Source organism: Symsagittifera roscoffensis, chromosome 2, assembly GCF_963678635.1.
Source record: "Symsagittifera roscoffensis chromosome 2, txSymRosc1.1, whole genome shotgun sequence".
Taxonomy (NCBI): domain Eukaryota; kingdom Metazoa; phylum Xenacoelomorpha; order Acoela; family Convolutidae; genus Symsagittifera; species Symsagittifera roscoffensis.
The window spans coordinates 56,123,952-56,140,343 of NC_087063.1; the positions used below are offsets into that span (position 1 = coordinate 56,123,952).

Here is a 16,392-nt window from a genome sequence, read left to right on the forward strand (position 1 = left end):
GAAATTTTAACTCATTATTATTATAATTACTATATACTCAAAACAGAAAAAAAAGAAATCGGCTAGTAAAAACTTATAACTCAGACATGTTAACAACCTTTTCATCTAAATTAGCTTAACCAACTTAAGTTAACCTAACTATTTTACAGTTTTTAATTCTTTCATCAGACATTCCGAAAAGGCTCAAAAAACTTGTTAAAAATTTCAATTCATTCTCCAAAAGGTGATGAGAGGTCCTGTATGCAGTCTAAGTGTACTCTACATGATTACATCCATCTTATAATTAATCAAACCTGTGCTACCTTGAGACTCATTTTCAATTCTTCATTTTGCAAATGTGCTTTATATTATTTTCAAATTTTTGCGAGGCTTACCCTCTAACCTAACTTAACTTAACTCTAAATCTAATTATCTCAACAGGGAAGGAACTTTTGGTCCAACCTAGGGAAGAAACTTCTACGTCTACTAGGGAAGGAACTATAAGGTGTGTTTTTTTTTCTGAATTGTCTTTTTAAAACGATCAAATTGAGTGAAATTCACTGAACCTATGCTAATTTCAGGTTAAAATTACAATAAAGTACATACAGATAAGCTAATAACTCCCCAAGTTCAGTTAAAATAAACCCAATTAACTTTGGTAAACTTCAAAAATTAAAAAAAAATTTGGTCCAATTTAGGTCGAAGTAAGTCCAATTAAGCGGACTTAACAGGAAAACGTCCATTTTAAACGGAATCTTGTCCAATGTCAGTCCAAATAAATCCAATTAAATGAAATAAATTTCCATTTTAACATCATTTTGCTCATTTGCTGTCAAAACAAATTCGATTAAATTAGATTAACTTTCTATTACTTCTATTTTAACAGAAACTTTCTCAATAAGCGCGAAAAAGCTTAAAAAAAGTCCAATCTAATGAAATTTTTTTCCAAATCTAGTGAAAATAAGTCTATTTAAGCTAGATAAAATTCTATTTTGACAGAAAATTTTTCCATTTATGGTCGTAATAAGTCCAATCAATTTAAATAAACTTCTATTTTATCAGAATTTTGCCCACAATATTTGTCAGAATAGGTCCAATTAGGCCAAAACCAAATCCATTTTTAACAAAATTTTGCCCATTTTTGATCAAGGTATACACAATTAAACTAGATAAGTTTCCATTTTAAACAAAAGTTTTGCCCAGTTTTGGTCAAAATAAGCACAATTAAGATAAGTGAACTCCGAATTAAACCCAAAATTTACTCAGTTTTATTCCGAATAGAGCCATGTAAGCTTGTTAATTTCAGTACTACTTTAAATTTTACCTAGTTTTGGTTAAAATGAAGCCTTTTAGGCTAGATAAACTAAAACTCAAATTTAAATTCACCCAATTTTGGTTCAAATAAGCGCAAATAAGAAAATTTAACTTCAAATTAAGCTAAACTTAACTCAATTGTGACCAAAATAGAGCCATTCAAGCTAGTTTAAACTCAGCATGAAAAAATATTCATCTAATTTTTGTTTAAGTGAAACCATTAAGGCTAGCTAAACTAGGAGTCCCAGTTAGGATAAGGGGTAACTCAACAAATATAGGTAAGCTTCAAATTTACTTAAAATTTAACACTTTCGTCAAAATAAGCCATTTAAGATGAAAAAAACACAATTCATCAGAATTTTACTCAAAAATTGATCCACGTGAGCCCAGCTAAGATAGCAAAAACTCAGATTTATTTGAAAATTCATCTATAAACTACGGGCGAACCAATGTTTGACCCAATCCGCCGTAGATTTATGCCAGCCCTGTTGGTGCTATATGTAGTTTCCCTAATAATGGTACCATTTACTAGGCCAACCAAAGATAAAGTTGGTGGCTGTACATAGCCTTTATGACTCGAATGATACTCGCTCCTCAACTTTCCAATTTGACCAATTTGGAAAGTTGAGGAGCGGCCAATTTCTTAATATTTTGGCCAATTTCTTAATGTGGCCAATTTCTTAATATTTCCGCCAACGAACAAAAACGCGCATGCAGGTCAGCTTATGGGATATAGTTGTTCTTAGAGAAATTCTAACTTTGATTCTGCTCAAACACTTATCAACATACATGATTAGTTTTGATATAATTAGAGATCATTGAGACCTAGTAAAAACCAGTTTCAGAAAACTTTGAAGATTTTAAAAAGAACAATAGTTTAATCTCAGACAAAAGGCCTTTGTGAGATTTTGGAAACAATTAATTGCAATCAGTGCATCAATTCGTTTTTTACTATAAAATAAGCATAATTTTTACCATAATTGCCATTCATAAGCCAATTTTAATAGCCGATGAAACTGAGATAAATCAAGAGGTACTCGAAATACATTATGCTTAGGACAATGTTCTACCTAGCAATGGTTATCAATTTCATGCTCAATTACAACATCCTAATCAAAGTCGACCATGTACTTGCTATCGTAAACACGATTTATAGTTTCCCAAATCAATCAAAATTGATTCTTTATTATAAAAATTTTGCCGGTTTTATTGGAGCAATCACAATTGAAAACACAAGCTCTCAATACTCTCAAATTATCACTGCTTTCGCGAATCAGCAAAACACGATAGGCATCAATTTGATGTTACATTGAAAAAGATAATAGTTCTTCAATTGTTACTGTTTCCTATGATAGTTACTCATTCTACTTTTTCTAGTATACTTATTTTCTTTTTACTTATTCTCCTTTTTCTACTTTCATATAGTTTTTTCGAAATTTGATTATTCAATCGTATTTACAAACTGCAATGTAAGTCTTGAAGAAGTGTCTAACAATGACACTACACAACTGCACGAAGAAATAATTTCTGTAAGCGATGGCAGATTAAATGCATGATTTTGTCTGTATATTTCTTCACTGTGGAGGGTTTGTGCATGACACAAAAATAACCATATCAGGGAAAACACTTAACAAAAAGGACAACAAAATTACCAATCTAACAAACAGGACAACAAAATTACCAAATTTACCTTTAAAAAGTTACCAGCACTTTTCTGTTACGACATAAAATTACCCTTTTGTTTGATTCTGCAAGACACAGAAAATTTTACTATTTGATTGATTTCTAACAACAGAGTGCAAACCGGTAAGAAAACTGGAAGCTGGGAAATAAACAAGACAAGGACGAAGTCAGCACCAGAGGGAACAATAAAGGTTCCATTGCATTTATGATTATCGGAAGCAAAACTCCAGCAACATGGTTGCGATTAAGATTCGATAATGAATGATACCACAATCATCAAAACAGTGAGGATTGCGATTAAGTTTAAATGACGTCCCAGGAGTCGAATTAAGAAACAAGGGAAGGCATCGTGATAGAAGGAAACGAAAGTGAAAGAAAGTGCATACTTAAATACTACATTAACTTATGGTTTAACTTAGGAATCTTCAGAATTTTTACTTTCCCTACTCGCTCAGTCGAGTAGAATTATTTTCCTTTTTTCATTTATCACTAATTTTTTATTCTAATAAACGAAACTTTTAAAAAATATAACGTTCCAGAACTGACAAAGGTAAGATTCTAATGTTTTAGTTCATTTTAATTAATGTATCTTAACCTAAATACTCCAAACCTATTTTGGTATTTAAGATAGTTGTTCGTCCATTTATAAACAATTTATACTGATTTAATCAACCATTTTATTATATCTGTTCTATAAATATCCTTTTAACTCTAGGACCAGATTTACTATGATCTATGATAAGTCAAGTATGAGACTTATGTTTTATTTTATTGACTAATTGAAACAAAGGGATCTAACAATCGACCCCACCGATCCTTTTACCACAGTAGCAAAGAGGAAAAACAAAAAACAGACGCTCTTTTCCATTTTCACCCAGCGTGTGAATTTCACTAAAGATTAAGATTGCTCGTATGCCTTCTACAGTCTATGGAGTGGTGTTCTTTTTTAAAAATGGGTGAAAATATTAAAAAAAAAAAACGAAAAACTTTTCAAAATTTTTAAATTTTTTTTTGAAAATCATCCCCCACACGCATAATAAAAATAGAAGGATTTTTTTTGCATATAGCGAAACACTAACTAGACCAAATAGCACGCCTCATTTCAATGTGAAACGGTATCTAAGATGGATTAAAAAACCGCGTATGCATTAAATAATATATCGCGCGTTAATTGACCCAACTTAACCAAAATGAAAACTTTTATACCCCAATAACTTTACGAAAAATGATAACAAGTGAAGCGCTTTTTTGAAATTGAGCTCAACACAATAATCATTTTCAAAAAAATTTTTTTAAAAAATTGTCAAAAATTGCCAGATGAAAAATCTAAATTTGTTTGGAGGAAACAACCGCTACAAGCATAAATAATCCGTCATTTTCTATGAAAAAAATTCGGACTAAGAACTAGTTTAACGTGTTCGTAATTCAATGAAAACTTGCATGGGTTCCACCAACAGATAGAAAAATCAGTTTTTCAGTGTTATCATTAATTTGAGGCGGTTGTTTATGAAGACGGATGAATTATTTTTATGAATAAATAAAATATCGACTCACGTTAAAATTGCCATAGTTTTGAATCCTGAGAAAAAAAGCTGAAACTATTTTAGGAAACAACGTTGAGAATGATAGAAGCAGTTTTAAGTTTGTGCATACGTTACACCGAACTCTTGCAAGCAGATTTGTTCTTGATAATTCAAATTATACACTGAGGTGAAGCTGTGCTTTGCAATCACTAGCGAGAACAAAACAAAAAACCAGTTTTATGAAATGAAGTAAGAAAAAAAATAAGCCTCGAACTAGAAAACTTTTGATACGTTTTGGATTTAAACCTGCAAATTGGGTTTTGGACTCTCATGCTTTGCACTCTCCGCCACAAAAGCTTAGCAATCTGCAAAATCTAGTCACCGATAGAGCAGCCACATATGCTCAACAAATGCCAATTCGATGTAGCAAAAGTGGCACCAAATACGATTAGACACAATTTTGCAAGTAATAACTTGAAATATAAAAAAGAATTAAGAAAGAAGATAAAAGAAATCCAATCTAACGTTGCATGTTACAAAGTGGAAAGAATAAAGCCGAATCATGTATAAATTATGCATTTTAAAAAGTTTCAATATATAATGAGTTAGAATGTTATGAGTTTTTAAGATTGTTATGTTTTTTGAAACAAATAGCTGTTTTATGTTCATTTAATGATTTAAAATTGCATCAACTGTTTTAATTTACTAAGAAAAGAATGTCAAACATATGGAATCAAAAAACCGCAATGATTCTGTCAAAAGTCGCACCAATACTTGCGCCATGGTGAAAAAAATAGAACACGTACTGTTTTACTACGCTCACTAAAGCTCGCTGCTATCATAAATGTAAATATCACGCATTTTAACCTTAATATCATTTACAACATCAATTAAAACAGAGATTCTGAACTGTTGGGACGAAAAGAGACAAAGCTGCTAGTATCTCTATATTCTTTAAAAACCGCCATACCTTGTTATTCCCAATTCCTAAAAAGTTGCGATATTTTCATACATGGGGAGTTTTTTCGTTCATCAGACTTTCTGCTTTTTGACAATCATTTAACAAAGTTTTTTTACATTCTGAAAAATTGTTGTTTTCATGAGCTCAAATTCAATTAAAAACATATTTTACTCTTCGAAAAAATGGGGGTTCTAAAATCGCTCGATATTCTGCACTCTTATAAAACGCAAAAAAATGGATTCAAAATTGAATTGAGGCAAGTCATTTGGTCGTAGTATCGGTATACATGACGCTAAATTCATCCTTCTGTAGTTTAGATTAGCGTGTGGGGGATAAACTAAAAAAAAAGAAAAATTTTTTTTCCCGATGATTTTGTCAACTTTTCAAACAAAAAACTTTAAATAGACTTAAAGTGCAGTCGGATTTGCTCTGATATACAAGCAATAATGTTATCGACCCAATTAGAGTTAGTTCGAAATAAGAAATCGGCGCCAACCCAAAATTCAAAATAGTGGATGTTGACTAAAAAGGCTTGCCCAAGAAAACAATTTCCTCTAGATAATACTTGACATTTGATACTTGATAACCACAAGGCGGAACTACAGAGTCCTGTTTCCACTTCTTTGCCAAAAAAGACAGGATATGGCATATATTTAATCAGGTCGCCTGATTAAAAGCGCGACATTTTTCAGCTAAGCTAATTACCACGCCTCCTTTCTGTCTACTTCATCGTAGCCGGTTTTTCATTCAGCCGTTTTTGTTACGACGTCTCTCCCTCTTTTGTTAAAATCTTCCAATTTTGATTAAAAAAATTGATCAATTGATTGATAAGTTTGATTCGACCAATAGAAACGAATGACATAATTTTGAGCTAACGATGTCTCAAAATGAAAGATATTGAGCTAGCTATGACAGAAAACAAAAACGAAAATACTAATTGGGCATCTTAACGAGATCTACAGTTTTTTGGCCTTTCTTATGATCAAGCAAACCTGGTCATATATCAAAACAGGGCATTTCAAGGTATTGTTTCTCCAATTAAAGACATTATTTGTCCATATTTAAGGTCAACTTTAGAAAGCTTTGATTAAGCTTCTTGCAAATCGCTTAGAATACCCTACTTTTTGCTCACACTAACTTGGTTGCTTAGCTGAGTTTATTTGAAGGACATAGATTAACAGAAGTATCTAGCTAAAAAAAACTACTCGCTGAATGTTTCCGAATTGTAACCCACAATTTTTTACAATAACTGTATCTACCGAAAAATTAAAATGTCACTGATGACAGACTTGATATGATTGTTTTTTTTTTGAAAAAAGGTTGATACTGATAGACTCCTGAATATTGATTTATGTTTTAATAATTACGCATTTTGATTAGTTCTTTCATGAGTTCCATATTACACTTACAAGTAACCAATCTGATAAAAACAGAAGCGGGTTCCGCCAGTTAAAAAATTTTTCGGGAATTTGTTTCTTCGAGACTTGATGGCATTGTCACGCGGGCTATAGACTGATCGAGAAAAAAAGTAACCGTGAATGCAAAAATAAAATTTTAATGGCAAAATCCAATCAAACGAGCGTCAATGAAAAACGTATTTCCTGTTGTATATTTTACCTTGGTCTTTTGTTTCCCAACTTTAAAGTTTTTTATTACTTTTGTTATTTCGGCTCATAAAGCTTTATCGTACATTTTTGGCATGTTTCAAACATACGTTCATGCGTCTTGCAATTTTCTGAAAAATTAATGAGATAGAAAAATGTTTGAATTTTCTTTCAAAACAATAGTCTGTTGAAGGAGGCTGTTTGAAAGGAGATGCAAAATTTTCTAAAAAAAAACAATCTGCCCTTATTAAGTCTATTATTAGGTTAAAAAAATTAAAAAGCGGAGCTAGTTCGAATTTTCGCAAAAAAGTAACCTAGAAAAGAGAAGACGTTATTTGAGCGTTTCTAATTTTCAGCCCTCTTAATAAAGCAAGTTTAGATTTGGAATTATTTTGAATCTTGTACATAAAAAACACACCATTAGTAAACTGAAGAAAACACTAGAACTCTTATTAAGACTTCATCAAAACATAATTGTGCGAACACCCGCTAGTCCAATTATCCGAAAGTCTCGACGTACAACAATCGAAGCAAGCGATCGAAATTAAGAGTTTGTATAGAAAACGTTTCCAAAATTTAGAGTTTGTATGGAAAACATTTCCAAAATTGAATGATTCTGGTAGCAGAATTTTAGGAAGGTTTTTAGCCCGCAATGAAGCTCCATGAATCATTATCGATTATAATTGATTTTCGTAGTAAAGAATTTGGCCATTATTATCGATTATAATTACACGTTGGGACCACACAATCAACTTTATTCCATTTTAATCCATTATTGCCAAAGAGCTCAATAACATTTTTTCTTCTCTCTAAAATTTTTCTTAATTTGCTGCAAAAATAGCAGATTTTTCTACATTTACAGTCTACTGGATTTTTAAATCTAATCACATGTACTTAGTTTTTGCAAAATGATATCCAGCACAATTTCAACACCCTGCCGTAGGAAATACCCCAATGTTTTACCCATGTCCCCCATCTTTTTATCCCCCAAACAACTAACCCTCTCCCTCCTCCCCCTCCATCCTTCCCCCTTCCCGAATCTTAACCATCCCCAAACTCCCTGACTCCCCGAAACTCAACCCACCTTTAACCCAACTTTAATACACCTTCCATAGAAGTTTTAAACATTTTTCAGTGATTATAAACGTTGAAAAAATAAGCCAAAAATGCTTCTGCCCGATTTTCAAATTTGACTCTCCTCCCGAATTTACTTCCCACCCCCAACAAATGCACTCCCAAACCCGAAATCTCATGAACCTCCGCCACGTGTTGGGGTTTGGTATGGGGGATTTGGAGGTAGGTGGATTAGGTGGCGAGGTTGGGGTGAGGTAAACTGTACAAAAGGGTAAATAGTGGGGAGGGGTGGCAAGTAGAGGAAGATTGGTAAACATAATTGAGAGGTAAGTGGGCGCAGGGGCGGCGGTAACTGAAATAAGAAAACGACGAGAAAAAATCAAGAAAATAAAAAAACAACAAAATTTAAAAGCCAAATGTAAATCTCAATTTAACTATTGCAATGTTCTAGTTTAGAAGATACAAGGAAAGTTTTTGGAAAACCCAGGCTCTTGCGTAAGTCAAAGTAAATCCATTATAATCCAATTTAATTCATTATAATCAGTTATAATCGATTATATTGGTTCAAACTTTTTCCTTTTTTGATTGGTGATAATCAATTTGTAATTCATTATAATCAATTAATTTGATGTCTTATTGAGGCATACCTTGAAAATCTACTTTATTCAATTATTATCCGTCGAACCTCATTGCGAGGTTACTTGAGCCCTCTAATATTTCAGTCCTCTTAATAAAATTAGGTTTGGATTTGCATTTACATTTTAATCAAGCACAAAAAAAACTTACAATTAGTAGACTACAGAAAATCCTGGAACTCCTGCTAAGACTTCACTGCCTGTTACTGTGAGAACACTCGCAAGCTCAATTATCCGAAAATCGTGTTACGAGGGTCGACGTACAAAAAATGACAATAAATGAAGCAAGCGACCGAAAATAGGAAGGTTTTTACTTTCAATTTGCCGGTTCACTCAGCTTCAGGTTTTAAAGTGGTTGTTATTTTTGAGAATTGAACAAATGTGTAAGCATTAGAAAAACTAAATTGAATTTAATCAATAAATTCACAAAAAAGCTATTATATGTTATAGATTTGAGCTGTCCGAAAAAAGGCTTTTAAATGTATCACGAGTTATAGAAAACACCAGTTTCATTTTGAAATCAAGGTCAAAATTATCAGACTGACATCTATATTTTGTAATTAAATGGGAATATAACCAAAATGCCAACAGTTCAACAATTAGTTATTTTGGGCCAACTAAAATGGTGCAAAATTATCGAATTTCATAGCATTTTTGAGAAAAAAGGATCGGTCTGAACAGAATTTGACTTATGGCCAATATTCAACTTTTTCTATAATTTCTCAAAAAATTGTAGTTGTATGTATGTATAGATGTTTTTCTCGAACAACAAAAATCGTGGTAGTCTGATTATTGGCGGAGTGTCGCCAAGTAGACCGAGATTATCGAGTTCGTAAATCGTAAGTCAACAATCAGTAAATCATCAACCCCCGTAATGGCCTTTTGAGCTATATCACAAAAATAAAACAGGACAAAATAAAAAAGCAGCAAAATGACACGAACAAAGCTAGTTTTTTTTGTAGAGTGCAAGTAGTGCGCGATCATCTGAATGGCAAATTTTTTGTGCATTTAGGTCTAGAATTTTTCTACTCGGTTGAAACATTTTGTATATCGGCTTTAAGAAAATCACTTTCCGAAAATTGTTACTGGAAACTTTGGTGTCAAAAATGCCTATGTGGTCAATTCTTAAACAGGGGCACAACAGCGGTTCGCCGTGATGAGCTGTACAGCTCGTATGTTGGTCCTATCCCTCGTGGATAAATGATGTTAGTTAGTTAATTTATCTCAACTTTTTTGATTAACAAGGAAAATTAGCAACACATCAGAGAGAAAGTTTCATAGCTCCAACGCCCGATTTCAACCGGTTGAACAAGCTGTCAAACGCTTTAGTTAACTAGCATTTGGTTTTATCTTTTCAAGTTTCGCTGCTTAAGCTAATCAAAATTTCGAACTGTTGACTGCTTGTGGCCCAAAAACCACAGTATAAGACTTCGAGGGTAAAAATTCCTAATTTGAAATTTAGGAAAATTCGTAAACCAGTAGTCATTTGATGCTGGTTCATTAAACTGTTGATGTTGATGCGGAGTCCTTAGCTAAAGCAGTCCAAATCTAGAACATTTTAAGAGGCTTTAACTGCAATTTAATAACAATTTAGCATGAAACTGTGTCATTTGATTTTACCACATATTGTCTTTGTAGGACTCGCTAGTCTTTCAGAAGCAAAAGAGCAATTTTTTTTAAATTTGCTGATGAAGTCCAGCCAATTTCATAGTCATGAGAAACCCATTTTCTAATCAAAAGCTCATTTGAATCTAGTTTGGCATGGTTTGAGCAATTAGTTTGCTTCGTTTGTAGAAATTTGAGCGTTGCGTGCACAAAAAACAAGACTGCTCGTATCAATACAAAGCCCTGAAAGTTCGGATTGTTTTTTGATTCTATAAAATAATTTAAATATAAAATAATTGATCACATTTTCAACAAAAAAAAATGAAAAAATTCATTTTTTTTTCATAATTATTTTTAAAATTATTCCCCAACACGGTATGTGAAATGCAAAGTGATATATTTTGCATCAATTCATTTTGGAACAATTTTTATGGCGGATGATTAAGTGTTTGCTTTCGCGGTCATAGCACGAGTTATATCGCGCGTTAATTTTCCGAAGTTAGTCAAATTGACAATACTTAAGCCCTTAAATAATCACGGGTGAAATATCTTGTTAAATTTGAGCAAAAGAGACCATTACTTTTAGAATGATGCATTAAAATTTTGTCAAAAATAGCTAGTTAAAAAGTCAAAATTCGTTTAGAGAAAAAAAACCACCCCGGGCACAAAGATTCCGTCACTTTCTTTGAAAATCGAGTCAACCAGGCGCAATAAATAAAAACAATGCTGCTCGTAAAAATTTTGCTTAGAAAATTAGATTAACTTCAATTTTTTGGTAAAACTTAAGACAAACTAATTGGTCAACTATTGCATCAAAAGATGCCAATTATGTTTTTTTTGTACGTGAAATTATATGCGAAAAAAACTTTCCTATTAAGAAACTTGAAAAAAACTTTCCATTTTTTTGAAACGTTTGTTTATCTTTGCCGAAAACAACACCGGAAGTGTAGGCGGTCTGCCAGAACATCCAAACCTATCACTACCCGAAACCCGCTCCCCATTTAGTACTATTTACGATTTTTTTGGCCTTCAAATTTCCAAAAGCTCCCAAAGTTGAGAGAAATTTCGCACCGGAAATTGCTCTTTCTGACCAATCACGCCTCAAAAACATCAAAGAAAAGACATTCAAGATGCGTTTATTAAAATGTATTTGCCGTGCAGAAACTTTTCGCCAGACACCTTTGGTGAGAGTTCAAACCAATGAAATCAAGTCTGTCCCCGAAAATTTTATTTCTTAATCTTGGTAAAAAATTGTTTTCTAGGGCCTTTACATTGAGATGGATTTTTGTCATTACCCAGTGGTAGCAAATACACGGTTGAACAAAAAAGCTAGTCATACATTTTTCTTATACGGAAAATGCTAGTCGTACACTTTTCATGCATTTCCATTAGTACAAAAAAACTGCATGAAAAACCTATGACTAGTGGTTTATCATACATGAAAACTGTATGACTAGCAATTTTCAATTAACCAAAGAAAAGTTTTTCTTTTATTTCATTTTGTTCTGAATATCTTTGGCTTGTCTTTGTAATCAAACACAAATGACAAAGACCCTGGTCAGTCAAAACTAGAGTCATCAATGATTAAATGGTCTTGCATGTAGAATGCTTTGGAGACTACTTGAATATTGATGCCTAAGGCAAACTTTGGAGAAAATTGCAAACTTCTCAATTTTGCCAAAATTTTCAATAAATCTATTTTTTCAAACTTAAAATATTAATTGATTGATTGTGGATATCGCAAAGCATACTTAAATACGCAAGACAAAAAAACTAGGACTTCAGAGCGTTAGAACTAGAATACAAAAAAAGTTATCTAAAGAAGGAAATAAGTTAAATTTTTGTGTATCCAGATTTACATTATGCACACAAAAAATATATAAAACATTCTTACAAAAGTTATATTTTTTGGTGCAATTTCGAAACTACTTTTTAAAACGTTTGGTGTTGCCATCAAAAAATGCTACTCATACAATTTTCTGTTATGAAAATTGTATAGTTAGGACTTCTTACCAATTTTTTTTTCAGTTTTTTTTATGGCGATAAACCGACTTTTGCGCCGACTTTTAAAATTCGATAACACCGTTTTAGCAAAAAAATATGCTTTTTTTCTGACCAGAATTTTTTCATAAACTTAGCTTGTAGAATTGTATGATTAGCATTTCCGGTTTATGGTGGCCAACCTGGGTAAGAAATAGCTTATCAAGGAAATCTCATAAAACTTGTATAATAACTTATTTCCCTAAGAAAAACGATAAGTTTGTGTGAGATGGAGGAGAAAAAGATCCCAATGGTAAAGAACGTGTCAAAAACTTGAAAACTGGCATATCGAAAAGTGCTCAGCAGTGCCACAAATTGTGATTTCTCGGTAAGTCTGAAATCAATTTGAGATCCGTCGGCAATTTGGGAAGACTGTATTGCGCGGGCGATAAAATTGTGTTGAAGTTCATTATAATCAACTGCGTCTGTTACAATGAGTAAGGACAGGGGCAGATTTAAGGGGGCGGACGACCCTTCCCCCCTCAAGGATTCGACCCCCTGCCTGCCCAAAGGGTCCCCCTTTGCACTATTTCGAGATATCCATAATTGGTGACCTTCCCTGATGTATTTCTAAAGGCGCCTCTTCGGCGCCGATATATACTAATTTTGAGGGGGGCGCGCGCCAAAAAAACGCAATTTTTTGAACAAAATTTTCCAAAAAGTGCCTAAAAACGCTTTTTTTACCCGTTTTTCAAAGTTTTGTCTGCAGCGCAGAAAGTTATACCAAAACAGGGTGCTTTGGGACTCGCAAAATCAATTAGGTCGACTTAAAAAAAAGGCGACAAAGTTTTCGAAAAATTTTTGAAATTCCGCCGCTACCCCCCCTCAAGAAAATCCTAGATCCGCCCCTGAGTAAGGATATCCCAATATTCCATCCGCCCGCCTATTTTCTGCCAATTTGATCTAAATAACAATTATTCGAGAGAAAAAACTGTAATTGAAAAGAGTTTTAGCTTCAATTTAGTTTTTGGTTACAATTTGCGTTAGGCACCAGTTTGTATTCGGTGTGCAATTCGTAACCCCTGCCCTGAAAAATCCTGCGCACGACACTCTTTTACATGGTGCTGTTATTTAACTTCTTCTCACCTGGGGGATCGTAGGGACTGTCTTGCTGCAGTATAGTGGTTGAGGTCACAGGGGTCTGACTAGCTTTGTAGATGGACAACACAGAGAACACGCACACCAGAATGGAAACCACAATTAGGACGGTGTAGAATAGGGCAATCAGGGTTGTCAGCACACCTATCATGTGGAATTTCCATCAACATGTTCTTTCATATATGATTTAAAAGAAATGAGTAATGCTGAAATTAAGGTACGGTTATCAGTTTCATAGTTGAATGTATAAGTTGCTTAACAGTTTGACCTCGTAATGAATCTACTCCGAAAAATAGTTTTCTAACTCTGTTTCGAAAAAAGTTTTCTGAACGAAAATTTTACCGGAGAAAACGTAACTCAAACCGCCTCGTAACTCCTTTCCTTGTCAAAACCTTGTACTAGAAAATTGGTCTAAATATAAAAAAAAGGTTTCAATTTCATGAATTACTTAATTTAATTAACTAACCTTGGCGCCATTCCACCCAAGGACTGGAATCGGTCGCGTGGTTCTGGTGATTCGTTGTCCCCGCTTTGCCAGACATAATTTGCCAGACACCCTCTGGAATCTGGTTCACCCTGAATTTAAATTCAGTAAGTGTGACCAGCTTTATGTGATTGAACAAGTTTATCAATTTTTCGAGATCAAATACGGTCGGTTTAACAACAAATAAATCAGGGACATTAAATTTAATGATAATATATAACGGGTTTTGGATACCATCTTGAAGTACTTTTGAAGATAATATTAAGGAACAACAAAGCTTGCGGCTGATTCGAAATTAAACAGCTCTTTTACGATTTTAATATTGAAGGGGCTAGTTGAGCAAGTAATGAAACGGAAACATTAAATTTAATGGTCAGGTCTCGAATACATTTTGAACGTCCTTGCAATTCTGAAGCATTTTTGAAAGATTTTGAAGACATAACGGGAAAAATTGTAGTCTAATCAGTAATAAAATACCCTCTATTTGATTGGAAATTGAATAATAAATGTAAGTGAAAAAGGTAGGCACACAAAAAAGATATTAAAATTTGTTCGCCTGCTAAGATTTCTGAATACTTTGATAATGAAAATTACGGGATGAAAATTTGAACCTTATGCACTTTTATGGGGCTAATAACAGAAGCAACTAATTAGAAAGTGACATTTACAAACTTATTCGCACAATCAATCTTCAATTAATATAGCAGTTAAAATTATACAAATTTCAACACCTGCCCTACGATAGAAAATACAATAAACAGCCAAGATTAAAAACTAAAACAATTGATTTTTGTATGGGTTTATGATGCGAAATTTGCCCAACTATTTCTATCTAAAACTTTTATCAACTTTTGGGAGGGTTAAATTAGGGCGCAATGGTTCTCAAATCCAAAAGTAGGGAATCAGAAATCTCAGGTGATGCTTGTTTCTGCTAGGGGCGTTCCCAAGTAGTAATGGGTTGCCAACCATATCACTACTTACCCTTTAAAAATCAGATGTGATCAATTTGCGAATTAAAACATTCGAAAAAGTTTAAACTAAGGTAATAAATTTCAATTTTTTGGAGGTACGATTAATTAAAAACTGGAAATATGGAGCGTCAAAAGCTCGCAAAAATGATTCAAAATCAGAACTGAAAAATCATAGCATTGGCTCAAAATTGTGAATGCCTGGAGTTGGTCAAATTTGGGAAATTATTTAAGTTGCAATTTATCCTATCACACTCAATATATTAAATGGTCTCTGGAATTTTTCAATCCATTCAAAATTCATTTTTCATTTTCAATTTTTCGATCACATGATTGGATAAAAATCACTGTCGTGTTATTTTACATCGAACCAACCATATCTTTTCGTTTTTTTCGATATTGTTTGACTAAATACCATTCCTAGTAACATATTATCTTCTACCGCTGATAAACATCAATTTATTTTTTAATACAAGAGAGCAAAAATAACTGAAAAATGATTGATTAAAAATTGGTTCAAATTCGTTCACACCCAGACGGTAACTAACAACTACAATTACATAAAATCATCCAAATATCCATCATAATTTTGATTTCCCAAAAGATTCAAGACTGTTTTGCCGCATAAAAGACATAGCTTACCAAACTTTTGAACACAATTTACAGTGCGGTAAATTAGAGCGGTAAATTACAGTATTTCAAGCTTTGTTCGTTCCACATTTTTTGGTGGAAACTGTTTAATCGTCCACGTGCATCAGCTAAAACGAATGTTTATCACATGAAGACAAAAAGAAAATGTATTGTAATTTCTATTGATAAATTTTCAAAATATTTGATTAAAAGCCACAAACATGACGGTCAGAGGTCCGAAATAGAAATGGGTTTGCTGAATCAGCGGAGCATCTTTTTTATAATTTTTGTTTTATTTACGTCATGGTAGTCATTGGGACGGATCTAAGATTTTTTGAGGGGTTATTTAAAAATACTTTGAGAAGTGTTTTGAACTCATTTTAATGATTTATGATTTGGTTTTCCGATGTCTCCCAAAAACAACATCTATACTTTTTTGTTAAAAGATTTCCGTGCCGCAAGTAAACTTTCCAAAGAATCAGCCAAAAAAGCCAGCTTCGGGTTTTTTGGGAGAATTTTGGCAAGCAAACTTGTTTGTTTGGGGCGCGCTCAAAATTATAATATACTGGCGTCGTAAGCTGGCGCCATAAAATAGTAACTGGCGTCGTAAGTTTTTTTTGCGTGACCAGTGAGCCTAAATACTTAAGGCTCACCACCCTTTTGAACTTGACACTGATGATATTTCTTTGACATAGGCTAAGTAATCATTTAAGAAATTTAAATAATCGTTAAAAATTCAAGGAAACTTCTTCAGCTTACATCTTCAGCTTTTATACTTCAGCTTATATGCAAAC

General features: G+C 33.1%; 1 protein-coding gene across 1 annotated transcript in view; it reads right to left on the reverse strand.

Moving 5' to 3' along the window:
- Positions 1–15,215, reverse strand: part of LOC134839353 (proton-activated chloride channel-like) — an 89,780-nt gene extending 74,565 nt beyond the window's left edge. The window contains exons 1-3 of the mRNA XM_063854871.1: positions 15,134–15,215; positions 13,983–14,409; positions 13,505–13,660 (exon numbers count right to left, since the gene is read on the reverse strand). Coding sequence (XP_063710941.1) covers positions 13,505–13,660; positions 13,983–14,058 — 232 coding nt within the window. The 5' untranslated portion in view covers positions 14,059–14,409; positions 15,134–15,215. The remainder of the gene's footprint in view (positions 1–13,504; positions 13,661–13,982; positions 14,410–15,133) is intronic.
- Between the last annotated feature and the right edge of the window lie 1,177 nt (positions 15,216–16,392).